The sequence below is a fragment of the Agelaius phoeniceus genome, chromosome 21 (genome assembly GCF_051311805.1).
Source record: "Agelaius phoeniceus isolate bAgePho1 chromosome 21, bAgePho1.hap1, whole genome shotgun sequence".
Taxonomy (NCBI): domain Eukaryota; kingdom Metazoa; phylum Chordata; class Aves; order Passeriformes; family Icteridae; genus Agelaius; species Agelaius phoeniceus.
This window is the reverse complement of record NC_135285.1, coordinates 850,366-876,311: the sequence shown is the minus strand read 5'-3', so window position 1 is coordinate 876,311 and position 25,946 is coordinate 850,366. Positions and strand designations below refer to the sequence as shown.

General features: G+C 59.6%; 3 protein-coding genes across 4 annotated transcripts; 2 read left to right on the top strand and 1 right to left on the bottom strand.

Annotated features, from left to right (window-relative positions):
- Positions 1–330: 330 nt before the first annotated feature.
- LOC129128875 (ectonucleoside triphosphate diphosphohydrolase 8-like) lies at positions 331–7,979 on the top strand. Its single transcript, XM_054646466.2, has 9 exons — positions 331–453; positions 1,301–1,418; positions 1,874–2,024; positions 2,936–3,095; positions 3,902–4,135; positions 5,323–5,595; positions 6,193–6,303; positions 7,135–7,272; positions 7,797–7,979. The coding sequence occupies exons 1-9, from the start codon at positions 331–333 to the stop codon at positions 7,977–7,979; spliced, it is 1,491 nt and encodes a 496-aa protein (XP_054502441.2).
- Positions 7,980–8,978: 999 nt separating this feature from the next.
- On the bottom strand, positions 8,979–15,959 carry LOC129128822 (ectonucleoside triphosphate diphosphohydrolase 8-like). 2 transcript variants are annotated; one of them, XR_013184953.1, is made up of 11 exons: positions 15,828–15,959; positions 15,121–15,265; positions 14,358–14,475; positions 13,573–13,723; positions 12,943–13,102; positions 12,184–12,414; positions 11,428–11,688; positions 10,822–10,932; positions 10,426–10,563; positions 9,753–10,091; positions 8,979–9,291 (listed from the first exon to the last, which is right to left on the bottom strand). XR_013184953.1 is itself a non-coding variant. In XM_054646395.2 (10 exons), exons 2-10 carry the CDS (start codon positions 15,244–15,246, stop codon positions 9,882–9,884), a joined length of 1,506 nt encoding a protein of 501 aa, XP_054502370.2. In that variant the 5' UTR covers positions 15,247–15,265; positions 15,828–15,959; the 3' UTR covers positions 9,712–9,881. The 2 variants fall into 2 exon arrangements, 1 of the variants encoding a protein (XP_054502370.2); XM_054646395.2 differs by lacking the exon at positions 8,979–9,291 and having other exon boundaries at positions 9,712–10,091.
- Positions 15,750–25,873, top strand: LOC129128853 (ectonucleoside triphosphate diphosphohydrolase 8). The gene is made up of 11 exons (XM_054646431.2): positions 15,750–15,964; positions 16,880–16,991; positions 19,751–19,882; positions 20,305–20,422; positions 21,414–21,564; positions 22,035–22,194; positions 22,723–22,953; positions 23,449–23,709; positions 24,116–24,226; positions 24,381–24,515; positions 25,400–25,873. The coding sequence occupies exons 1-11, from the start codon at positions 15,750–15,752 to the stop codon at positions 25,589–25,591; spliced, it is 1,818 nt and encodes a 605-aa protein (XP_054502406.2). The 3' UTR covers positions 25,592–25,873.
- Positions 25,874–25,946: the final 73 nt, after the last annotated feature.

Here is a 25,946-nt window from a genome sequence, read left to right as displayed (position 1 = left end):
GAGGGCTCTGCAGCTCCCCGTGCTCTCTTCTGTTCTGTGCAGGGCTCCTCTCACCCCTCTCAGGCCCAGGTGTGGGAGCTGGGAGATTGTGATCCCATCATGGCTCTGCCAGGCTGTGGGGAAACCAGCCCCTCTTTCCTCCAGCTCCCTGTATTTTATCCTAATAGTGTTTTTCCCAGGAAAAGATCTGATTATTCCCCAGGGTTCTGAGTGGCACGGCTTGAGACAGGGTCAGCTTTGGGAGTGGTCTCCTCACAGCTCTCACTGACTCCGTTGTCCCCAGGTCCAGCCACACTTCTCCCTGCCTGGGTTTTCAGGAGCCTGCCCCCAATGCTGGCCAGGAAGAAATCCTTCACCAGTGCCATCATCGGGGCGCTGGTGACACTCTCCATCATCGCCCTGGTTCTCAGCCTGGTGAGGGTTGAAGATGTGACGCTGCCTCCCACGGTCAAGGTGAGCCCAGAGCAGGTCCCTGAGCACCTGGTGAGCCCAGTCCCCTTGGGCAGGTGCTCTGAGCCAGCAGCTGCTCCGTGGGGCTGGGAGGGGCAGTGGGGTCAGGACCTCTGACCTACTGCCCCTTCCCTGGCAGTAGCAGGGTGGGGGTTTTGTCCCCACTTCGAGGTGCAGGCAGAAGAAAGTCAGAGGGGAAGGTTCCTCTAGAACTCATCCCCACTGTGCTGTGCCAGGTTTGGAGATTACCTTGGGGCAGATACTCCCTGTGCTCTGCCAGGGCACCTCGGTGTGCCCCTTGTTCCTGCCAGCTCCCCCCAGTCTGTCCCTACCTCACACCATAGCACAAACATCCTGCCTCCCCTGTCGTGCCCTGGGCATGGCATCCCACCCTGCTGGGAGGACTGGCAGGGCTTTGGCTGGGGGGAAAGGCTTTTGGGGCAGGGGCAGGTGGCTGAGTGCTCCTGGAGAGGCCCTGCCCAGGCTGGGTGCTGCTGTGGGCTAGCAGGAGCACCAGAGATGGGAGAGTTGCTGGCCCCAAGGTGGGGCCAGTGTAGACACAAAAGGTATGTGAGCATGAAAGAAAATAAAACAGCATGAGGAAACAACAGGAAATGTTTGTGTGGGTTGGCATTGCAGCACAGACCTCAGGAGAGGGAATGACAGTCCCTCGGTCACTGTGGGGTGCTGAGGCCACGGCTCTGCTCTGCCATGGCACAGCTGATGGGTTTTGTGCCTCACACATGAGTTTGGGGCAATCTTCTGGCCCCACTGCCCTGGCAGGGCCACAATGAGGCCAGGGCCAGGCTGCTGCTCCCCCACCTTGATTCTGTGTTGATTTCCCTTGCAGTATGGGATGGTGTTTGATGCGGGCTCATCCCACACCTCTCTGTTCGTGTACCAGTGGGATTCGGACAAGGAGAACGACACTGGAGTGGTCAGCCAGACCCTGTCCTGTGATGTCCAGGGTCAGTATCCCCCTGCCATGAGCTCTGTCCTGCCCTGTTCCATGGTGGCTGGGGTGGCCTGGCCGGACAGCCCTGTCCCTCGGGTGGCACTGCGGGCACAGGGGAGCTCTGGCTGTGGCTGGGGGTCCCTGGGCCCTCAGCACCATGTGGTGCCCCTGCACTGGGGGGACTGGAGCATGTTGATGGTGAATCAGTTTTTGCTCCTCCACCTTGGAGTGCTCCCAGCTGCTGTCCTGGCTGGAGAAGGTGCCACCCAGAGTGACACTGCTGAAAGCAAGGGAGACACGGGAGAGGAATGGACGTTTGAGTCAGTCAGGCCTCAGGGGACCAGGGGACCCTGGAAAAGTACCTTTGTTGCTAAGAGATGCCAACTCTCATTGCACTGTGCCCTCTTGTTCCCACAACCCTGACCCAAGCCATTCCCATCAGCCTGTCCCATCCTGACTCTTTTTCAGGGCAAGGCATATCAAGCTATGCCAACAATCCCCCTGAAGCTGGCAATTCCCTAAGGGAGTGCTTGGATAAAGCCCTGCAGGTTATTCCTGCTGAGAAGCAGAGGAATGTCCCAGCTTATCTTGGAGCAACGGCTGGCATGAGGCTGCTGAGGTACTGCTGGGGGCAGGGGGTGGCAGCAGTGACAGAGCTGCAAACAGCCACTGCCAGGACAGCTCCCACACTGGGCAGGGAGGAGAGGGGGGAAAGGCAGCTTGGTGGGGACACAGGGAGGGCTGAACTGTCCTGAGCAATGTCTGTTGGGACATCCCAGGATGTCCCAGTTCTAAGCAATACACGTTTTCACTGCTTTGTTTGCTCTTCATTATTCCTTAATAACAAGGGGGTTGGGATGCCAGCTGATGTGCCACCTGCCCAGGTGGAAGGGTGCTGGTGGGGCAGAGGTAGGAGGCAACAAAGTGCTGTAGGTCCTGTCCTCACCTTTCACCAGCCCATATTAGCTCTCTTCAAATGGCAGCCTTCATTTCATGGCCCTTGGTTTTATGGTACAGATAGCTCACTTATTTCTGTGCCCTGGCAATCAGACCTGGGAAGGAGCTGAGCCATAGCCTGAAGGTTGCTCACTTCAGAGAGCAAGAACAGCCCTGAGACATCTTTTCCCCTGAGAGGGCTGAACCCAGCCTGAAACCTTCCTGAAAACCCCAGAGGTCAGCAACCAGCCTGGGCACAGCCAGGGGGTGATGTTCAAACCCGGCTCTTGCAGCACAACCCCCTCCAGCCTCCAGCACCCGAGCAGGGAAGGGTGGCCTGGGAAGGCTCTGGGTGACTGGGATCAAGCTGCACTGCAGGGGAGGAGCTGCTGTTGCTCCTAGATTGGCAATGCCAAGCTGAGGCAGCTGGGATTCACCTCGGATGAGCAGCTCAGACAAGCCATGTGGCAGGAAACCTTTTCAGACAGACTGCTTGTTGCAAAAACTGGGAGTATGTGGAACTGGGAGAGAACCAGACTTTGTGTTTCCTCTGTTGTAGTTGGGTATGTGTCCTGTCCTTTGCATCCTTCCTAGGGAACAGAACAGCTCAGCAACAGAGCAAGTCCTGGCTGAGGTTGCTAAAACCATGCAGGAGTACCCTGTGGCTTTCAAAGGGGCTCGGATCCTTACAGGAGAGGAGGAGGGGGCCTATGGCTGGATCACCATCAACTACCTGCTGGACTCCTTCACCAAGGTGGGAGAAGGGTGCAACACCCATGCCTTTGCCAATAGAGCTTTTCTGATTTTCCTCAAGCTTTCTCAGTGCAGGAGAGGTCAAGGTTAGCAGCTTTTGGGAATGATCCAAGGGAAGGAGACACATCCTCTGGTTTGCCCACAGTGAGTGAGGAGGGAGGACTCAGGAATGAGGGTGTCTGCTGAGAGCTCAGGGCAATCTCCACGGCGAGTGGACAGAGGGTCTCTCAGGGACTGGGAGGTCAGTGCAGCACAGCTGGGCTCTCCGTCCCTGACTGGGAAGCTCCATCTTCCTGCAATGCTGGGAGACTCCAGCTGAAGACAGCTCACACCAAAGCTCTGTCCCAGCCCTGCCACAGCTCAGTGCTGGGCTCCTGTGGGGGCTGTTGGAGGATTCTTGGATAGAAATCCTTCCTCCTGCCCCAGACCCCTGCAGCCTCCTTGGCAAGGGCAAGTCCCTGAGCCAGTTGCCACCAGCCCTTTGGCCTGGGGAGGGGGGGTGAGGGTGGTGGTGACTCAGAGCCAGGTGAGCCCACAGGTGAGGTCAGCACCTACTGACCACCTGAGAGTGAGTGTCAGCTCCTGCTGACCACCTGAGAGTGAGTGTCAGCTCCTGCTGACCACCTGAGCTTCCATCTCTGCCGTGGCTCTGATCACTATCTCAGCTGTCTGGGCAGGAAGGGTGGGAGGGCTCACATGCAGAGGCCTATTGAATTTAATAACCAAATCCTGTTGTCTTCAATGGGATGAGAATTCTGCTCAGGGCATTCTGTGCTACTCCTCTTCCTCCCCTGTTCTTGTTGGCAGTACTCTCCCAAAGCACACGCCTGGCTTCGTCCAGAGGCAGCCAACATTTTTGGAGCGCTGGATCTTGGAGGAGCATCCACCCAAATCACCTTTATGCCCGAAGGTTCAGTACTGAGCCAGAATGAAGCCTCTGAGCTGACCCTGTACGGGTACAGCTACAAGATCTATGCTCACAGCTACCTCTGCTACGGGCAGGACGAGATGCTGAAGCGGCTGGCGAAGGAATTGATTGTGGTGAGAGGCTGCTGAGGCCTGCAGTGTCACAATGCCAAACACACACCTGATAATGCATAAAGTAAGGACAGGCAGGGCTCTTCTGGAGAGGCATCAGCAAGGACTGAGAGCAAGGACAGGCTCCTTGGAGCATGGCAGGGCAAATGTGGAGAGGAGCTTGGGTATAATGGAATCCCAGACTGGTTTGGGTTGGAAGGGACTTTAAAGATCATCTTGTTCTGCCCCCTGCCATGGGCAGGGCCACCTTCCACTATCCCAGGCTGCTCCAAGCCCCATCCAACCACGCCTTGGACACTGCCAGGGATGGGGAAAGTGTCACAAGGGGCAGTTTGGGATCTTCTGGCTTCACATGGGGTGTGCAGAAGTGCAGGACCAGGCTCTTCTCAGAGGTGCAAAGTGCCAGGGCAAGAGGCAAGGGGCACAAGCTGGAACATCTGAGTTTCCAACCAGACAAAGGGGAAAAGTTTTCCCCAGTAGGAATGATCAGATACTGGAATAAGACCCAGAAATGCTGTAGAGTCGTTGTCTCTGGAGATCCTCAGAACTTGATGGGTCGAGGCTCTGAGCAGCCTGCTCTAGTTGGTCATGCCTTAACAAGAGGGTGATCACAAGGAGCCTACAGCTCCCCTGAACCTTAGCTACTCTGTGACTTCACAACCTGAGAAATGTGAGCTGAAGACCTTTCCCAGGCCATTTTTTGGAAGGTCAGAGGTGAAGAGCATCTTTATGGAGCTGCACCTCACCAGCAGAGCTGCCTTGGTGAGCCAGAAGGGTTTGCCCTTGCTGTATGGCCAGGAAAGTCCCATATAGTGACCCTGGATAGAGTTGGAGCTAGAACCAGGGCTAGAGCTGGTTTTAGAGGTTTTAGCTGGTTTTAGTTTTAGCCTCTCTAAAGCTAGAGAGGGCTTTACATGTCCCCAGAGATGATCCTTCTGGCCAGGGCAGAGACATGCTGGGTCCTTGAAACTGGTCTGCCTCTGTGGGAGAGGGAATGAGATAAAGCAGAGTGAGAATTAGTGCTGGGCTCATGCTGGGACAGCCAGCAAGGCCAGGACTGAAGGGCAGGAGGGTCGTTCCCTGCAGAGGAATTGAGAATGCCGGTGCCTGGGTTTTGGGGAGGTGCTGGGTGTGTCCACACGCAGCCAGGAGGCTCCGGAAGAGCTGCAGCTGCTTTTTACTGTCCTCAGGAGTCGTTCCCCAGCACACAGGTCCAGCACCCCTGCTACCCCAAGGGCTACAAGGAGACCGTGTCGCTGTCCTCGCTCCGCGCCAGCCCCTGCACGGACGGCAGCGACCCGCGCCTGGCCCTGGGCGACAGCGCGGTCACCCTGGAGGGCCGGGGCAACGCCAGCGCCTGCCTGGCAGCCCTCAGGAGCCTCTGCAACTTCTCGGCGTGCGGCCAGAGCCAGGACTGCGCCTTCCACGGTGTCCCCCAGCCCCCGCTCCGGGGACAGTTCATCGTAAGGCAAACCCGTCCTCCCACCTCGGAAAGGCTCCCCCGGGGCTGGGCTGTCCCCGCTGCCCCGTGGCACTGTCACCTCCCTGCAGGAACAGGGCAAGAGGCTCCCCAGGCACCGCTGCCTGAGGGCACACTGGCCGTTGCTGCTGGGTGCTTTTCCAGCCAAACCTCCAAACGGGACCGTGCTGAGAGTCATCGAATCCCAGACTGGTTTGGGTTGGAAGGGATCTTCGAGCTCATCTTGAGCTCCCCTCGGCTGCCACGGGCAGGGACAGCTCCCACTATCCCAGGGTGCTCCAAGCCCTGTCCAACCTGGCCTTGGGCACTGCCAGGGATTTGTTAATAAAACAGGGCTTGTCAATAGGAGTTGAGACAGCAGCTTCAGGCAAGGCGCTGGCTGTGCTGCTGTCACCAGCAGGCACCAACCCCCAGCCCAGCACCTGCTGGGACAGGGACAGGGACAGCAATGCCCCGGGGCTACCTGGGCTGGGACAAACCCCGTGAAGGAAAACCCCACCTCCTGCATCGGGCAGCTGCTGGGGGTGCCCCATGCAGCTCACCAGGGTTTCTGTCTCTGTTTCTGTCCCTTGCCTTGCAGGCCTTCTCTGCCTTCTACTATAACTTCAAGTTCCTGAATCTGACGGACGGGCAGCCGCTGGCCGCGGTCAGAGAGGCCATTGAGGGGCTCTGCAGCAGGAGCTGGGAGGATGTATGCTCCTCAGCATGGAGCCACAGTGGGACATGCAGAAGCAAAGGGGTCCTGGGGTGGGGGGAGGCAGTGGAGACCACTCCAGGGCAAGGCTCTCTGGTTCTGAGCTGTGTCCTACACAGCAGAGCCACCCCTGAGCTCTGTGTGGAGCTGGGACTGTCCTGCATCTACTCCTTGCTCATTCACCCTTGGGAAAAGGGCAGCTAGGGCAGGCAAGGGCAGCAAGCAGCTGGGGGGTTGAAGGTGGGGATGGGGATGGAGGTGGGGATGGGAATGCCAGGGAGGATGGTGAGAACAGAGCCAGCTGGTGGCACCATGCTGGAGACAAGTCAAATCTTGGAATCATAAAATTCCAGACTGGTTTGGGTGGGAGGGCTCATCTTGTTCCACATCCCTGATGTGGGCAGGGACACCTTCCACTAGACCAGGTTGCTCTAAACCCATCCAATCTGGCCTTGAGCACTTCCAGGGATGGAGCAGCCACAGCTCCTCTGGGCAATACGTGGGGGTGGATAAACCCAGAAATGTGCCAGCACCACCATGGGGCAGAGTGCAGGAGCCCCTTACATGAAGAGGCTGAGATGGAGAATCTGGGGCAGGAGGAGCTACAATAAGCTATAATATGTACCTCTGTTTCCATGTGGAGTGTAAATCCTCCCCAAAGGAGTTGCTCTGCATAGAGAGGTCTAAAATCACTGCCCAGGAGTCTCTTCCTGGATGCTAGTGACTGTGGGGCCACTGCTGCTCATGCAGCACATTTCAGGGCTTTGTCTCTGCACAGAAAGTGCCTGTCAATAACTCCCCTTCATCCCCAAACATTCCCCACCCCAGCTCTCTTCCAGCTACCCCACAGAGAATCCCAAGCGACTGCCGAAATACTGTGCCAATGCCAACTACATCCTCACCCTCCTGCTCGACGCCTACAAGTTCAATGAGAGCAGCTGGAACAACATCTGCTTCCAGATGAAGGTGGGCAGTGCTCCCAGCCTGTGAGGGGGAGCAGAGGTGGTCCTGGGGGAGAACCAGCCCATGTTAGGGTGCTGGGGAGAGCCAGCCCCTGTGTGGGGGTGCTGGGGAGGAGCCACTCCCTGCGTGGGGGTGCTGGGGAGAACCAGCCCCATGCTGGGGTGCTGGGGAGCAGTGGTGCAGAGAGCCCTGCCTGCCCCCGATGGCACTGCTGTGGGCTGAGCAGGATGGTGGGTGGCCCTGGGCCAGCAGTGGCTCCCCTGCAGGGCTGACCCTGTCCCCTCTCTTAGGGCAGGGCTGACCCCGTCCCCTCTCTCTGGGCAGGGCTGACCCCGTCCCCTCTCTCAGGGCAGGGCTGACCCCATCCCCTCTCTCAGGGCAGGGCTGACCCCATCCCCTCTCTCTGGGCAGGGCTGACCCCGTCCCCTCTCTTAGGGCAGGGCTGACCCCGTCCCCTCTCTCTGGGCAGGGCTGACCCTGTCCCCTCTCTCAGGGCAGGGCTGACCCCGTCCCCTCTCTCTGGGCAGGCTGGGGGTGCTGACGTGGGCTGGACGCTGGGGTACATGCTGAACCTCACCAACATGGTCCCGGCCGAGACTCCAGCCAGGCTGAAGGGCCACAGGTCTTCCCTGTGGGCTGCAGCCATCACCTTCATCATCCTCACCCTCGTCTTGGGGCTCGCTGCCCTGCTCCTACAGCTGTGGGTGTAGGAGCCTGGCCATGTTTGGGAGCCCATCAGGGACAGACTGGGGCTGCAGGGCCGTGCTGGAGTCCCCCTGCTCCTGCCTGCATAACTGGAGCCCAGGACTGGGTCTGTGCTGCTGAGCAGAGTCACCTCCACAGCTCCAGAGAACTGGGGTCTGCTTTTCCGTGGGCCTGGCCCCCATCATGCAGACAGGCACTCTGAGGTTTCCAGAGGAGTTCCACTTCCATGGAGACACAATGGGATCAGCCTGCAGAAGCCTCAGCCGAGCCTGTGTGCCTGCTGTCAGTGCTCTGTGTGTTACAGACATGGCTCCATTCCACCAGCTGGCCCTGGGGCTGTGGAGGGCCAGCCTGGCCATGGGACAGTGCCCTGGTGCCAGCCTGGTGGGGCACGGGGCAGGCACTCCAGGGTGCTCCATGCAATGCCAGCTCTGAGCATGGCCACCAAGAGCCAGCAGGTCCCTGCTGGGTCTGCCAGCCTGAGGGATGCTCTGTGGGACCCCAGCTGGCCCTGTGGAGGGGCTGTGGCTGGAGCTTTCATGGAGATGGTCTTAGAGAAAGGACACTGAGCACCCACAGTCAGAAGCGTGGTCCATGCCCCTCCGGAGAGTCCATCTCATCACCGTGGTATGGCATGTCAAGTCATCTCATCATCACATCTCACCACCCACCTCATCCTCTTCCTTTTCACCTGGAATAAAGGGATTGATGTTCCTCAGTGCCTTCCTGGAGACAGCACTGTCCCACCAGCAGAAGCCTGGACCCCATGGGTGTCAGGATGAGGCTCCAGCAGGCTGTGAGTCCTGCCCTGCACATGGCTGAGCTGGGTCCTGCCCATGGCCTTTGCCTTTGGTTCTGCTCATTTTTAGCTGCTCTGTGGATGATTCATGCTGTTGTTTGCGTTCCCACAGTGAGCAGCAGACCTTTGGTATCCCTGTGGAATGCTGGGCACCTCACAGTTCTCATCATCCAAATAAACAAATAAAAGGCAGCACATGGGGAAATGCCTGCTACTCTGCTTCCAAATCGTTGTGATTTTATTACTTCTGTCTCCCAGAAGTGATTTTATTACTTTGTCCTGTGGTGACGACAGAGACTCAAAGGTGAGGCAACGAATCTATGGGAGGTGTCCCTGCAGACACTGAGGTGTCTGCTGAACTTTGGAGTGGAGCCAACAGGGCACAAGGACAGGCTTTTCCTTCTCTGAGGAGGTGTCTCAACTCACCCATCACTTGGCTGCCAACAAGACTCCCCAAAAATGTACAGGGGGCCCAGGAAGCTGCCTCTGCCATGTCCCAGCAGTGTTCCCAAGTCACCCTGTGTTGGAAAGGGAGGGTGAGCTGTCTGCCAGCCACGGGTTGCAGCTGGACTGGAGAAGAACCTCATTGCAGGAGAGGAGGCAGCTGTGCCATCCCCCCCTCACAGGGCTTCCCAGCCCTAGGCAGAGCCCTGTCTACCAGGCCAGTGTCCCAGACATCCCCAAAGCCACGGCCCCTGGGGCTGGCACTGGCTGTGGGAGATGCAGACCCTGGCCCTGGGATGGGGCAGGATGTGTTTTTCCCACCCTGGGTTTCTGCTGTGGGCTGTAAGCAGCCCTGTGACAGTCCCACTGCTGCCAGACCCCCCAGCCCCCATCTCAGCCACCCCACAGCACCCCTGCCCCTCATGGCCAAGCCCTCCCTCCTGGAGCATCTCCAACCAGCAGCGCAGGGAAAGGAGAGCCAGAGAGCACACAGCTGTGAGGAGGGTGTTTTACAGCTGTGCCAACTCCAGCTCACCAGGCCAGGAGTCAGGGCCCCCCAGGACAAGTCTGTGGCCCCTGGGCACACAGGGTGATTCTCGGGAAGTAGCTCCTTGCAGAGGAGTGGCAGCAGGACCCGGCCTGGCAGCCTCTGGAGGCAGTGCTGCTACAGCTGCTCATAGCCCGAGGAGTTTCTGTGGCAGCACGTGGCTGTGAGCAGGCAGAAGATGAGGATGAGCATGATGGCCAGCAGAAGTGTGGCTGCTATCCAGATGCTTCTTGGGAGCTCTGTGCCTGCTGTGGGAGGCTCTGAGGGGATCAGGTTGGTGAGATTGAGCATGTAGCCCAGAGTCCAGCCCACATCTGTGTTAGCAACCTGTGCAGACAGACAGGGAAGAGGGATGGGAAAGGCTGCAAAGTACCAGGCAAACTAGAGAAGAGCCTGCACCCTCAGGTCCTGCTCCACAACCACCATTTCTGTGCCCACCTTGGGCTGCAGAGGCCCCAGCAGTGACATAAACTGGGGGAGAGCACAAAGGGCCAGGCCAGATGTGCCAGCAGCTGTGTGAGTGTAGCTCAGGAGCTGCCCTGGGTATGGGCAGTGGGGCTGTGCTGCCCTGGTATCCCCCGTCCCCAGCAGCAGCAGGGTAGGCACAAGGCACTTCATGGCACAAAGTGTGGAAGCTGGGGGCTGCTGGACACTCTCCTACCTGCTGGATGAAGTGGATGCTGGGCCATGTTGTGATGTTGAATTTGTAGCCTTGCAGGAGGAGGGTGAGGATGTAGGAGCTGGCTGTGCAGGCGTCACGGAGCTGGGTCCTGCTCGCCGTGGGGAACAACTCCTGCACCTGCAGAGGTGGGAGAACAGGGGGAGGCTGGACCCAGAGCAGTGCTGGATGTGCCCACATTGGGGAACAGCCCCTCAGTGCAGCTGGGAGCAAAGAGACCCCGGGGAGCAGCAGGCTGCTCTCCCATCTCTCTCCAGGCACAGAGACCTTTGTGCTCCTCCTGGCTCTCTACAGCTGAGCACAGCAGAGGAGGGGCTGGGGATGAGCCTTCAGGCTGCCCAGTGCCCAGGTGAAACACACTCCTGGGCAGGATCTCACCTGTTTCCAGCTGCTGTTGCATATCTGCCTGATGGTGGCATTGACCAAGCTCAGGGGCTGCCCTCCTGTCAGGTTCAGAAAGTGAAGGATGTGATAAAACCCTGAGAAGGCCTGTGGGAGTCAAGACCAAAGGTGACAGGTTATTGAAGCACTCAGGGCACAGATGCCACCCACCCATAAGCAGGGATCCCTGTAAGGCTCCGCTCAACACTGCAAGGTGCCGGCAGTGACCCTGGAGGAGGGAGCTGGGAATGCTGCCCACAGGGAATGGCGTTGGGAGAACAGAGGTCTGTGGCTACCTGGCACACAGGTCAGCACCCCCTTGATGGTCTGCCAGAAAGTCTCAGAGCTGGCCCACAACCCTGGGGCTGTTCTTGCACTCTGAGCTAGCTCACACAGGCTCCCTCAGACAAGGTCTTCCCGTTTCCCTCAGGGAATGCTGGGGCATGGCAGGAGGCAGAAGCCACCTCTGAGCACAGAAGAGGTTTGCAGATAGAACCAGCCCCGAGGATCCCTCTCTCCCCGGCCCGTTCCACAATCAGTGGCAGAGGAGACACCCAGTCCCTGCCTTCACCCTCCCCCAGGCAGGGGACGGAGGCTGCTTACGAAGAACTGTCCCCGCATGGGGGGCTGATAGACCCCATTGAACCCGCACGGCCCCTGCGCCCCGCAGCTGAAGTTGAAGAGTCTCCGCACGGCTGTGTCACACGCGGCTGGATCCCCTGTCCCCGTCACCGTGAGGACAAGGCCAGGGCTGGCTGAGCTTGGCGCATGCACACAGGGGCTGTCGTAGAGCTCTGCCACGGTGATGTTCTCCTGGTACCCCTGGGGGTAGCAGGGGTGCTTGATCGGGGTACTCGAGCTGGCCTGGAGAGAGATGGAGCCATTAATGGGGCTGCAGTGCCCACTGAAACCCTTCCCACAGCCCATCCCAAAAAGCAGGACTGCACCCTAGGAGGACTGGATGCACCCCACCTGGGAGCTCCCTGAGCAGCCCTGGCTCCCGCAGCACTGGGCTCTGCCTCTGTCCCCGGGCAGTTGTGCAGGGACTGTGCTGGGAAACTTCTCTCTGGGCAGAAATGGAGCAAGGCCAAGAGCATGGTGACAGCAGAAAAACTACACATACAGCTGGGCTTGGGAAATTACAAAAAATGCCACTGCACAACAAGATGTGGAGAGAAGGGAGCCTGGCTGGCAACCACCATCACTTTCCACCCAAATGAGGCAATTTTTTGCTTCCCTAGATAAAACCCAAGCCTCTGCCAATTCCTGACTCATTGCCCACAGGCACGCCCAACGCTGCAGGGGGAGATGTGCCACGGCACTGGGAGATGGCTGAGCAGCCCCCGTGCCCCGTGGCACCTGGTGCAGAGCTGCCAGCAGCATCTTCAGGGCCTGGCTCTGCCCGTAGCACAGGTAGCTGTGGCTGTACAGGGAGTAGTTGGTGCCGTAGAGCCGGAAGAACACGGACGTGTTGCTGTCCTCCACGGGGACCCCGGGCTGGAAGGTGATCTGCGTCGAGGCACCGCCGAGGTCCAGAGCTCCCAGAACCTCGGTGTCCTGGGGATGTTCCCATTTCTCTGCAAACGAGAACTGGCCCAACACACAGCGAGGGTTAGGCTGAACTGCAGGCACTCACACTCACACTCCCTTCCCACAAGGACTTGGGGGCCCCAGGGGCACCTTCCACGTGCTCCCGGCTCCCTGTTTTACCCCTGCCTGCCCACATCTTCCTCAACCACAGACACTTCCACGGAGCACTCAGGTGTGGCCTCTTGGCTGCTGCACATCTGCTGGGATCCAGACATTTGGAGCAGGGATAAAGGAACCCTGCTCCAGTTCAGCCTGGAGGCTGATCCTGCTGACAGATCCCTGGGACCCCAAAATCCACCCGTGCGTCAGCACACGAGAGCACAGGGCCAGGCCGAGCTGGACACAAAGATCCTGTTAATCCCATTAATGAGGTGGAATCTGCAGCCCACAACCACAGGGGACCTTTGGCTGCCTGACCAGTGCCCCAAAGCTCCATTCCTCCCTCCTCTGCAGATAAGGAAAGCTGGCTGCAGCTCAGACAGGGACGTTCTCCCCACTGCCCCTCCCCTGCCCTCTCCCCAGCTGCACCTTGACCAGTGTCTCCAGCAGGTAGTTGACAGTGATCCAGCCAAAGGAGCCCTCCTCACTCCCCGTCAGGATCCGAGCTCCACGGAAATCCACAGGGTACTCCCCAATGGCCTTGGACACCTCGGCCAAGACCTGCTCGGCCTTGCTGCTGTTCTCCTCCCTGCCAGCAAAGGCACAAACACCTCAGGTGCTGCAGGCCCTGCCTGGCAGCTCTGGCAGCCGGGTTGGCACTGAGAGGCTGCCGAGGAGCTGCTCCCAGACATCTTTCCAGCACTGCCCTGCCTGCAGGTGGCTCCTGCAACCCCCAAATCCCTCACCCGGGGCCTCGGGACTCTCCCTAAAAACGCTGCCCGCAGGCTCTGCTGGAGCCCTGGCAAAGTCCGTGCCACTCTGGCAAAGGGGGCTCATCCCCTCTGGGCCGCTGCCAGGCCGGTGCTGCAGAGGGCCGGGCGCGTCCCCCGGGCACGGCCAGCGGCTCTCCCGGACACCCCGTGGCACCGCGGGCAGGGCTGCTCTGCCCATCCCCACGGCCTGGCCGGGCAGCACCCCCGTGGCCCGGCCCCTGCGCCCCGCTGCCAGCCCCGGCTCCGGCGCGGCGCAGAGCGCGGCAAGGGCGGGAGGTGCCGGTACCTCAGCAGCCGCATGCCGGCCGTGGCCCCCAGGTACGTGGGGGTCTCCCGCTGCTGCTCGGCCGGGACGATCTTCATGGCCCTGTCCAGGCAAGGCTTCAGGCTGGCGCCAGCCCCTGCGGGATCGTCTGCGTAGCTGGAGATGCCAGGTCCTGCCACAGGCAACCGGTGACGGAGAGAGCCCAGCGCCACCCCGCAGGGACGGCACAGCAGGGGACATGTCCACCCCTTCCCCAGGGAGCTCTGCTGGCCTGCTCAGACACACTCAGGTGTCCCAGCCATAGCGCCCACCCTGCTCGGTTTGGAGCTGCAGATACCGAAATGCAAACTGCTGCCCCAGGAGCTCTCAGGCCCCACCTGAGTGGAGACAGGGGACTGCTCAGGGACTTGCGCAGAGCTTTGGGGAGGCCCTGTGGGCACATGAAGCTGGACATAATGAAAGAAGGTGTAAACTGATGTGGTAAGAAGAGCCAAGGAAACTGAGGCAGGGGAGAAGGAGCAAAGGGCACATCCAGCATCCCAAGCTGTGAGGTGATGCACATCTGGAAAGGACTGGCTGAAGGATCTGAGCTAAGTGGGGGCCCAATTCTTCCCCCAACTTTGCACCTCCCAGTGACTGTAGGATTCCCTCAGGTGCAGATGATCCCGACCCTTTCCTGTGATTCCTCACAGGGCAATCTTCTTTCAGCCCAGAGCAGGCTGAAAGGGATCAGTGATGGTGCTGTGAGAGTTTGGGACAGTGCTCCAGGAGGCTTTGAGAGAGGGAGGGCAAATCCCAGCACTCACCAGACACAGAGCAGGCCTCCACCTGGGACACGATGCCCGTGCCGTTCTCCTTGTCCGCGCGCCACCGGTAGATGTAGAGGGACGTGTGTGTGGAGCCAGCATCAAACACCAGGCCGTGCTGGGGAGGAGAGGGGACATGGGCTCACAGCTGGCCCGGGGCTGCACCAAGTGCCACGGGGGTTTCTGAGAGCTTCTGCTCCTGCTTCCCCTGTAGGACCGTGAGCAGCAGGGGTCTGCACATCACCCTCCCTTCAGCAGCCCTGCTCCACCTCTAACAGCCCCGGGTTCGCCACTCAGCGAGTCACAGCCCAGGAAGGACGCGCAGGTCAGCGGGGTGAGTCGCAGAGCAGGGAGGCACCCAGGCATGGCCCAAAGCCCAGGCTGCTCCCAGGCCTTTAGCAAATCTGACAAAACCTGATATTTTTTAGCAGACCAGCCGCAGAAAGCAGTAGGGAAGAGAGTTGTGAACCTAATAGGTGACCTGGATGTCTGAAAACAGGGAAGAGAGTGACTGGGGTGGCAGATGGAGCAGCTGTGGAAAGCAGGCTGCACTTCTCTCTCCCATCCTTACCAAGCAGCCAGGACTGTGGTTTGGGGGAGGCTGATCTGCCCAGTGCCACCTTGATGAGGTTAAGTCCTGAAAAGCTGGGCTGATCATGGGGAAACTTGCAAACTGAGAGGAAGGCAGGGCTGATGGAAGAATTCGAGATAGAAAGGGGTTGGTGGGATTCGCAGGCTCCCCCAGGTCTCACTGGACACCTACTTTGATTCTGGTAGGAAGGACAGCATCCTTTGCCGGGAGCAGCACCAGGACGAAGACGACCACGGTCAGCAGTGCCAGCACGGCCGCCCAGCCCCAGCCCACCGCCCTGAGCAGGCGCGGCGACATCGATAGGCTCTGGGGAGGTCTGCAGGAAGGGATGGATTGGGGAGGGGTCACTGGGAAGGGATGGTCTTTGGGAGGTTTGCGGGGAGGCGTGGTCTCTAGGAGGAGGGTCTGCAGAGAGGGACTGTGGGCAGGGGCGGCTTTTGGGCGGAGGGTGTGTGGGGAGGGAGGGTCTTTAGGAGGAGGGTTTGGGAGGGAGGGATGGCCTTTGGGAAGAGGGTTTGGGGGGAGGGATGGTCTTTAGGAGGCGGGCCTGTGGGGCGGGATGGGCTTTGGGAGGAGCATGTGCGTGAGGGATAGTCTTTGGTAGGATCTTTGGGAAGGGGGACGGGGAAATCTTTGGGAAGGTCTACGAGGAGGAAGGGACTTTGCCAAAGGAGCCCCAAGCCTCCTGCCTCTGCCCCGAGCCTCCTGCCCCTCCGGGGATTCCCTTCTCCCTGTAGCCCGTGGTCGCCCCCACCCCCTAAGTGACCCCCTGGGACACGAGCTGGGCGAATTGGGAGACCATGAACTTGTCTGGCCCCGAGCCGCTGGGAAGGGGCAGGGGCGAAGCTCCCGCCTGCCGCGATCCAGCCGTCCCGTACCTGTGCCCGGAGCCCTCTCCGTCCCTCCGTGGGGCGGCGATCGGGGCACAGCCCGCTCCCCGCCGGCTCGGGGCCCACGCCGCCCCAGCGGAGCAGAGCGAAGCGAAAGCGAAGCTGAGCCGCTCTCGGACGTCCGGGTCCGGCCCCGGCCGGGGCGGGCTCTGGGCGCTGCCGCAGGCGGAAAGAGCGGGGAGCTCGGGGTGGCCGCTGCTCGCGCCGGACACCCGGCCCCAGCCTGCCTGTCCCCCTCCCTGTCCCTCTGCCTCCTCCCTCCCTGTCCCCCTACCTCCTCCCTGCCTGTACCCCTGGCTTTACCCTGTCTATCCCTCTGCCTGTCCCCTCCTTGTACCCTGCCGCTCCCTCCCTTACTCTGCCTCCCCCCTGCCTGCACGCTCCCGCACTCTGTCTGTTCCCTGCCCGCACCTTTGCCCTATCTGCCGGTCCGTCTGCCTGCATCTCTGCCCGTACCCTGCCCGCTCCCTGCCCGCACTGTCGTAAAGCCACGGGACTCTGGCCATGGACAGGTGCTGGCCATGGGGACAGACCGGACCCTGGCAATTCGGGTAGCTCCCTAACCGTGGGGACAGCTCGGTGCCTGCCTGTGGGGATGGATCCCACGCGGATGGCTGTGGGGATGGATCCCACGTGGATGGTTGTAGGGACAGCTCCTCACCTGCCAGGTCCTTCCTGTTTCTGTCCCGAGCCCCGCTGCCAGCCTGGCTCGGCCTGCAGCAGGACAGCGGGGGTCCCGCAGAGCCGGGTGACAGCCGGGTGACAGCAGAGTGACAGGGCAGGCTCGGCCCCTCACGGCGTTTGTGCGGCAGGTCTGGCAGGGGTGTCTGAGGCTCTCGGAGCTCAGCTGCTGCCTCCGGCGCCAGGCGCTCGCAGGCTCCGGGGGCCGGGGCTGCCTGGGATCTCTCTGTCCCCTCGCTGATCTGCGCGGGCAGCGCAACCCCCCCGCCCCCGGGCTGAGCGTGCCAGGCTGTGCCGCTCCTCCAGCAGCGAAGTGGTTAATCCCGGATGCTCTTTCCACCCCGGCTCTCCGGCCCCAGCCCCGCTGCCTCCCGGACAAGCGCTCTCCTGGGCAGGTTGCTGGTCCGGGGCCAAGGGGAGGGCCACGCCGGCGAGGCAGCCTTTGTCCCAGGAGCGGGCTCCCGGCCCCAGGTACGCGCTGAGCCCGGGCCGAGCGCGGCGGGGCCGGAGCGGCGGCCGGAGCCAGCGGGGTGAGCCGGGGCAGGCACGGGGGGAGCCGGGCCCGGGGGCTGCTGCCCCTCGATGGAGCTGGGCTGGGAGCGGGCCCCGGGCAGCAGCGGGGCGGTGCTGGGGCAAACACGCTCCCTGGGGCGGTGCGGGAGGGCGAGAGGGCCGGGGCGGCCGCTCGCCGCACGAGGTTCCCAGGTGCGGGGGGCAGAGGGGCACGGAGGGCACAGAGACCAGGCACGGAGGGCACTGCCAAGCCCCAGCGCTGGTGGGAGGTGGGATGCAGGAAACTGCTCTGCCTGGCAAGGATGCTCCTGGCATCCACAGTCACCCTCTTAGAACTTTCAGAGCCCTTTTCGCTTTCAAATCCCAAATGTGCCCAGTGGGAAGTCAGCCCCCCCATTGTCCTGAGCAACAGGCAGTTTAGATCCAGCAGTGGCTCTGAGCCTTTTGCCCCAATTTTGAGGCCCTGCTCCCTGTGCACAAGGGATGCTGCAAGCGAGGGACGTCCCACAGGTGTTTGTCAAGCCCTTTATCATGGCCAGCCCTACACAAACAAGTGCAGCCCTGCTCCAGCTGCTGGGCACAGCTCGAAACTTTGCACACCTGGAAATGGGCAGACACTGTGCAGCATCGTGCCTCCTCTGCAGCCCTGGAGGCATCAGCACCACTCTTCTGTCCTGCTGCTCCTGATCCTGCACGGATGGTAGCAGGTACTGGAGCTGCCCAGCCCCGGGATGCCACAGAAAGCCTAGGCAGATCGATCAGCTTCTCACATTGTTTCCCACCCACTGGGCTCCCTTTCTGTGCCCTGTTGTCCTGCCTGGGAGAGCCTGCTCTGTGCTGCCTTTGGGTGTTGCCCCCTGTCCAGTCAAAATGGGAATTAGTCCCTAACAGAGCAGGAGGAGCGCATTTCCCACCCTCTCCTGCATGCAGCACAGTGCAATTTGTCACCAATTCGTGTCCTTCCATTTCACAGTGCCTGGGATAGAGTTTTCCAGGATGTAGGCTGGGCTGCAGACTTTTCCCATGGCTTTGTTTGTTACCTGGAGCAGATGAATCATATCCCAACGGCACAGTTATAACTGGGCAAACCCCAGCAGGGCTGGTAGGGGTTTGCAGATATGACAACTGGGGACATAATTCACTGGTTTTCTTGGTGGTGCTGGGTTAATGATTTGAGTCTGAGATAACTTTGAATTGATAACCACTTTAATATCTCAAAGAGGTCCTTAATGATTCCTTGTTTCTATGACAAGGATTTATCAGAGGATTCCATACAATCTCTTCATAGCCATTGTAGAGGGAAGGCTCCTGGCTATAGGACAAGGTCTGATAAGGGATTTTGGTGGTCCCATATCCCATGACATGGGCCCAAAGAACAGCTGCTGTTCGTTGTTGTGCATCTCATGCCATGCACGAGATTGGTCACCCTTGCTCATTGCCAGAGATGCTGACTCCAAAACAGGAATCAGCATCTCCTTTGACCTTGCCAAAAGTCTTTTCTCTCCACTGGCCTGGGAAAATGGCAGGGGAGTTTCTCAGGGATTTTATGCACTCACAGGAGAATTGTGTAGCCAAGTGACAGCTCCAGGTTCCACCCAAAGCACTGGTGGGGTTAAACCATGCCTCTGGTGCCCAGGGCTCTCAGGCCACCCGCAGGTTTTAGCTGGAGTATGAAGCAAGGTCAGCCTCAGCAGGATACAGCAGGCATCCTACCTGTATGGCTCAAGGCACCAAGCAGGGCAGTGCAGGAGGAGGAGAGAGAGCCGTGCATTTCAAAAAGCACACCTGGACCAGCTGTGAGATGCTGAGCACATGGATATCTCAGCTGCCCTGTGCAGAGGCCGTCACAGAGAACCAGACTCTTTGCTTTGCTACAATTTCTTAGGAGTATCTGGGGGCTGTTTCTGATGGGAGCTGAGCTCTGGATGGACAAGTGGGAAGTGCTCCAGTCCCCAAGGACAATCGCTGTGGGCATTCCAGCCTGGCTGTGTGTCCAGATCAGCAGGATCTTCCTGCCTCTGCCCTCCTGCCTGCCCTTGGGGCTGCAGGAGAGGTGTGGGGATAACAGCAGGCATGGACACTGTCCCAGTGCATCTCTTACATGCTGTGGCATCAGCAAGAGCTGGGCCAGGCAGGAGACACACAGCTGGAGATGCTGTTTCCCTGCCTGAAGCAGAGAGGACCCTCTCAGGGACAATCTGGGCCTGCTGGGCAACAGATGGGACCTGGTCCCAAGTGTGGTGGGATGGGTTTTGAGGTGGCAGCATGTGGGTGCTGGAGGGATGTGGCTCTGCACCCCAGAGAGGATGGTCACACTGGTACCCTGCCAGGCCACGATCCTGCTCCCAGCTTGGAACTCCAGCTATCCACAGCTGGGCTTCCCCCAGTGATGCTGCTGTGAAGGAAGGTGCTGATTGCCAGCCAGGCAACAGCTTGAGCAGGGCTGGGCACAGAGGGACCTGAGAGGCTGCAGGTGAGAAGGCAGGGCTGAAAAAGCTGTACTGAAAATCCTCCAAGGAGGGAGTGCTCAGAATGGCAGTGTCCCAGCCCTGAGGCTGCCAACAGCCCTACTGGGATGGGTCCAGAGGAGCCCGTGGATATTATCCTCTTCCATGCTAAGAGCAGCCATGTACCAGAGAATGGCTTCATTGTCGGGAAGGGGAAAGTCCCATACCCATGCATGAGGTGTGAGCTGGGGGCTGGGGCTGTCCCTGCAGGTTGGAGGAGGAATGGGCTCCAAAGCCAAGGCCATTGCCGGTCTCCTGGCAGCCACCTGTGTCTGCAGCATCATTGCCCTCATTCTGAGCGTCGTGAATGTGAAGGATGTGCTTCTGCCCCCCAGCACCAAGGTAGGGTCCTCGGGAGGAGCACAGCTCTCACTTGGCTGCTGGCTACCGTTGGGTGTTGGGTTTTGCCTGGGTTTCAGGCAGGCTGTGCTGTTTGTCACCAACATGGGGACAGTGCCCTGCACAGACTGGAGCAGGTCTGGCTAAATTTGATCACTGTGCCTGGGCCCACAGCACATGCAGCTTTTTCATCCCAAAGCACTGCCAGCTCCAGGTGCTTGGGATGGATCCTTATCCCCAACACAGCTGGTAACTGCAATGCCACCAGACTTTTTCTGTCCTGGAGAGCACCAGTTTTGTTTGGCCATTCTAGGCTCCCCTGGCCACTAGAGCTCCGATGACTCTCCTGGAGCTTCTCTCACTCACTCTGCAGCAGGTGACACTGGTCTGCTCCCCTGACACCCTGTGTCCCCTCTCCTCCCCAGCACGGCCTGGTGTTTGATGCTGGCTCCACACACACGTCCCTCTACATCTACCAGTGGCGCGCGGACAAGGAGAACGGCACGGGCATCGTGTCCCAGGTGGAGGCCTGCTCTGTGTCCGGTGAGTGCTGGGATCTGCCCTCCCTCTCCATGCCCACCTCACCCGGGGCTGGCCAGCCTTGGTGCTGCCCTGCATGGCTGTTCCACACACTAAAGCTGATTCATGCCAGGTGTGATAAATGCTAATTTATCTATCGGGTATTTCTAAATACCCACAGGGGTGTGTATTCCTATTGCAAAAGTTCTGTGTCAGGCTTTGGCACAAGGACAAGTTTCTCTGGAGGAAATGCCCACTCTAGAGAGCAGATCTAGAAGCAGATAAATGGTACATGGAGCTGGTCTGGGGCTAGCAAAAGCCACCAGGCCAGGGCAGAGGTGCCTGGGCAAGGAGAAGAGGGCTCAGAGCTCACCTTGCCCTCATGTCCCGCTCGGCAGCGGCAGCATGACAGTTACTGGTTAACTGCAAAGGTCAGCCCGAGGGCAAAGTGTAACGCAAGGGCTGCTTGGGCTAATGGCAGTTATTGAGTCAAAGCTCCCGGGAAGATAGATAGTGAGATTTCCACCCCAGAGCCTGTCCCTACCAAATGCAGGACCATGCCGGGTTCTCAGATCCAGTGCCAGCCTGTGAAAATAGGGAGGCTGTGCAAGGGGACCTCTGTGTGCCTATCAGCTCCACGTGCCCTCGCAGCAGGGTGCAGGACACCCTACCCCTTCCTCAGGGAAATGGGGAACAGCTGTGTTTGTCACAGCTCCTGCACGACTGACTGGCCGTGCCCAGCACTTCGGTCCCTACGGGATCAGGTGTGCGCTCAGCATCCCCAGGCACGCCCGCAGCCCTCCCGCTCTGGCCGGAGCAGGAGCTCCTGCGGCTCCCGGGGCGAGTGGCCGTGCCACAGCTGCTGCCTCCTGGCGGGACAGCTCCGAGACGGGTCGGGACTACCTGGGGCGAGCAACAAAAAAGCCCTATGGGATTCCTGAGTGGACATGTCCCCTGCTGTGCCGTCCCTGCGGGGTGGCGCTGGGCTCTCTCCGTCACCGGTTGCCTGTGGCAGGACCTGGCATCTCCAGCTACGCAGACGATCCCGCGGGGGCTGGCGCCAGCCTGAAGCCTTGCCTGGACAGGGCCATGAAGATCGTCCCGGCCGAGCAGCAGCGGGAGACCCCCACGTACCTGGGGGCCACGGCCGGCATGCGGCTGCTGAGGTACCGGCACCTCCCGCCCTTGCCGCGCTCTGCGCCGCGCCGGAGCCGGGGCTGGCAGCGGGGCGCAGGGGCCGGGCCACGGGGGTGCTGCCCGGCCAGGCCGTGGGGATGGGCAGAGCAGCCCTGCCCGCGGTGCCACGGGGTGTCCGGGAGAGCCGCTGGCCGTGCCCGGGGGACGCGCCCGGCCCTCTGCAGCACCGGCCTGGCAGCGGCCCAGAGGGGATGAGCCCCCTTTGCCAGAGTGGCACGGACTTTGCCAGGGCTCCAGCAGAGCCTGCGGGCAGCGTTTTTAGGGAGAGTCCCGAGGCCCCGGGTGAGGGATTTGGGGGTTGCAGGAGCCACCTGCAGGCAGGGCAGTGCTGGAGAGATGTCTGGGAGCAGCTCCTCGGCAGCCTCTCAGTGCCAACCCGGCTGCCAGAGCTGCCAGGCAGGGCCTGCAGCACCTGAGGTGTTTGTGCCTTTGCTGGCAGGGAGGAGAACAGCAGCAAGGCCGAGCAGGTCTTGGCCGAGGTGTCCAAGGCCATTGGGGAGTACCCTGTGGATTTCCGTGGAGCTCGGATCCTGACGGGGAGTGAGGAGGGCTCCTTTGGCTGGATCACTGTCAACTACCTGCTGGAGACACTGGTCAAGGTGCAGCTGGGGAGAGGGCAGGGGAGGGGCAGTGGGGAGAACGTCCCTGTCTGAGCTGCAGCCAGCTTTCCTTATCTGCAGAGGAGGGAGGAATGGAGCTTTGGGGCACTGGTCAGGCAGCCAAAGGTCCCCTGTGGTTGTGGGCTGCAGATTCCACCTCATTAATGGGATTAACAGGATCTTTGTGTCCAGCTCGGCCTGGCCCTGTGCTCTCGTGTGCTGACGCACGGGTGGATTTTGGGGTCCCAGGGATCTGTCAGCAGGATCAGCCTCCAGGCTGAACTGGAGCAGGGTTCCTTTATCCCTGCTCCAAATGTCTGGATCCCAGCAGATGTGCAGCAGCCAAGAGGCCACACCTGAGTGCTCCGTGGAAGTGTCTGTGGTTGAGGAAGATGTGGGCAGGCAGGGGTAAAACAGGGAGCCGGGAGCACGTGGAAGGTGCCCCTGGGGCCCCCAAGTCCTTGTGGGAAGGGAGTGTGAGTGTGAGTGCCTGCAGTTCAGCCTAACCCTCGCTGTGTGTTGGGCCAGTTCTCGTTTGCAGAGAAATGGGAACATCCCCAGGACACCGAGGTTCTGGGAGCTCTGGACCTCGGCGGTGCCTCGACGCAGATCACCTTCCAGCCCGGGGTCCCCGTGGAGGACAGCAACACGTCCGTGTTCTTCCGGCTCTACGGCACCAACTACTCCCTGTACAGCCACAGCTACCTGTGCTACGGGCAGAGCCAGGCCCTGAAGATGCTGCTGGCAGCTCTGCACCAGGTGCCACGGGGCACGGGGGCTGCTCAGCCATCTCCCAGTGCCGTGGCACATCTCCCCCTGCAGCGTTGGGCGTGCCTGTGGGCAATGAGTCAGGAATTGGCAGAGGCTTGGGTTTTATCTAGGGAAGCAAAAAATTGCCTCATTTGGGTGGAAAGTGATGGTGGTTGCCAGCCAGGCTCCCTTCTCTCCACATCTTGTTGTGCAGTGGCATTTTTTGTAATTTCCCAAGCCCAGCTGTATGTGTAGTTTTTCTGCTGTCACCATGCTCTTGGCCTTGCTCCATTTCTGCCCAGAGAGAAGTTTCCCAGCACAGTCCCTGCACAACTGCCCGGGGACAGAGGCAGAGCCCAGTGCTGCGGGAGCCAGGGCTGCTCAGGGAGCTCCCAGGTGGGGTGCATCCAGTCCTCCTAGGGTGCAGTCCTGCTTTTTGGGATGGGCTGTGGGAAGGGTTTCAGTGGGCACTGCAGCCCCATTAATGGCTCCATCTCTCTCCAGGCCAGCTCGAGTACCCCGATCAAGCACCCCTGCTACCCCCAGGGGTACCAGGAGAACATCACCGTGGCAGAGCTCTACGACAGCCCCTGTGTGCATGCGCCAAGCTCAGCCAGCCCTGGCCTTGTCCTCACGGTGACGGGGACAGGGGATCCAGCCGCGTGTGACACAGCCGTGCGGAGACTCTTCAACTTCAGCTGCGGGGCGCAGGGGCCGTGCGGGTTCAATGGGGTCTATCAGCCCCCCGTTCGGGGACAGTTCTTCGTAAGCAGCCTCCGTCCCCTGCCTGGGGGAGGGTGAAGGCAGGGACTGGGTGTCTCCTCTGCCACTGATTGTGGAACGGGCCGGGGAGAGAGGGATCCTCGGGGCTGGTTCTATCTGCAAACCTCTTCTGTGCTCAGAGGTGGCTTCTGCCTCCTGCCATGCCCCAGCATTCCCTGAGGGAAACGGGAAGACCTTGTCTGAGGGAGCCTGTGTGAGCTAGCTCAGAGTGCAAGAACAGCCCCAGGGTTGTGGGCCAGCTCTGAGACTTTCTGGCAGACCATCAAGGGTGTACCAGATGCAGAACCCTGGGAGTTACTTGGAACTCTCTCCCCAGGCAAGAGTGGCCCCTGGGTCTTTTCTCAGCTGAGGAAGCAATTATTTTTCACCATGTTCCCTTGCCCCCCAGGCCTTTGCTGGGTTCTACTACACCTTCAACTTCCTAAACCTGACCCGCCAGCAGTCTCTGAGTGAAGTCAACACCACAATCTTTTCCTTCTGCAGGAGGAACTGGACAGAGGTGAGAGCCCTGTGAAGGGCAGCCAGGAGCCTTGTGCTTATCCTGTCCCAAATCTCTGTCCTTGGAGTACAAGCCCTGCTGTTCCTTGGGCTAGGGAGGGTTTCTGAGCCTCTCTTTCACTCCCTGTTGCACTCGGTCCCTGATGGCCTCACAGCTGGTGCAGAGCTTCCCAAAGGATTTGAAGTACCTGCACACCTACTGCTCTGTGGCCTTTTACATCCTGACACTGCTGCTTGATGGCTACAAGTTCAATGAGCACACCTGGAGCAACATCCACTTCAGCAGGCAGGTAAACACCTGTGGGCAGCAGGAGAGAATGGACATGTTCAGGAGCAGCATCTCTGGAGTCCTCTGTGCCAGAGATGTGTGTCCCTGTTTCATGGCTGCTCCCCAGGCATCCCAGGAGAGCTTTGCTCTCTCTTAGCCACCCCCAAACCTCTGAGCCAGCTCATGTCTCACTTTCTCTGCTGTGAATGTAACTGATTTTAGGGGGGTCAGGGAAAAGCAGAGGATTTTGCCACTTTGGTCTCTGATGTTGTTATCAGAAAGGTGATGGTGGCCCCATGACCACTTTGAACCAGAGTATGGCCTGACCAGAATATTTCCAGGATGAGAGGAGACAGCCTCAGGTTTTGCCAGGGGAAGCTTAGTTAGGTACTAGGAATGGTGTTTTTTCATGGAAATGAAAATGGAAAGGGTCAGGCTTTGGAACAGGCTGCCCAAGGCACTGGTGGAGTCACCATCCCAGGAAGTGTTCAAACAACATGTGGATGTGGCACTTGAGGACACAGCTTAGTGATGAACATGGTGGTGGTGCTGGGCTGATGGCTGGACTCCATGATCTGAAAGGTCTTTCCAATCTTACTGACTCTGCAGCCAAATTAGAAGGATTATGGCAATAGAGGAAACCCCAGATCCAAATCATGTGCAGGTCACAGAGGCACACCTGGATCAGAGCAGTCATCCATGTTCAGCTGTCCCTTAGCCGTGGGGGAGGGGGGAGAGGAAAGCTCTTTGTGCAACTGCTGCTGGCAAGATCAGGTTCATCACAGCTTGGTCCCCATGTGAGACAGCTGGGACAGCTCACAGGACAGATGCCCCTCAGCCCCTCAACAAGCTGCTGGTGCCTGGCAGAGGTGCTTTTGGATGATGCCCTGTGCTGTCTCCCTGCAGGCAGCAAACACAGACATCGGGTGGACACTGGGCTTTATGCTGAACTTGACCAACATGATCCCTGCTGAGGCTCTGCAGCAGGTCAAGGGCCACCAGCCCGGCCTGTGGGCAGGGGCCATCTCCTTCCTCGTGCTGGCCATCGTGGCAGGCCTGGTGGCTGCTTTCCTGCACTGCTTCTGGAAAACAAAGTAGCTCCCAGCCTCCTGACTAGAGGCATCCTAGGCATCCTACCTACTAAACCAGGCAGGGAAGTGGTGCCGAAGAGGTGGAAAGTGGAGAAGAATGAAGGCATTAGACCCATCTCCATTGCTCAGGAGATCTGACTGGGTCATCTCTGTGAATGTGGAAGATGACTTGATCTCTCTCCAAGAGGAAGACTTTTAATTTGACTGCCAAAAGCTGATTGAGACTTGCTGGCTGGATGAAGCAAAAAAAAAAATCAAACTAGAAATAAAATCAGTCTTGTTTTTCAAATATGAATGTCACTGCTCAGCCTAGCACAGTTTCCTTGGCATTCCCAGTCCTGCTGGGCTATTCTTCCAACAGT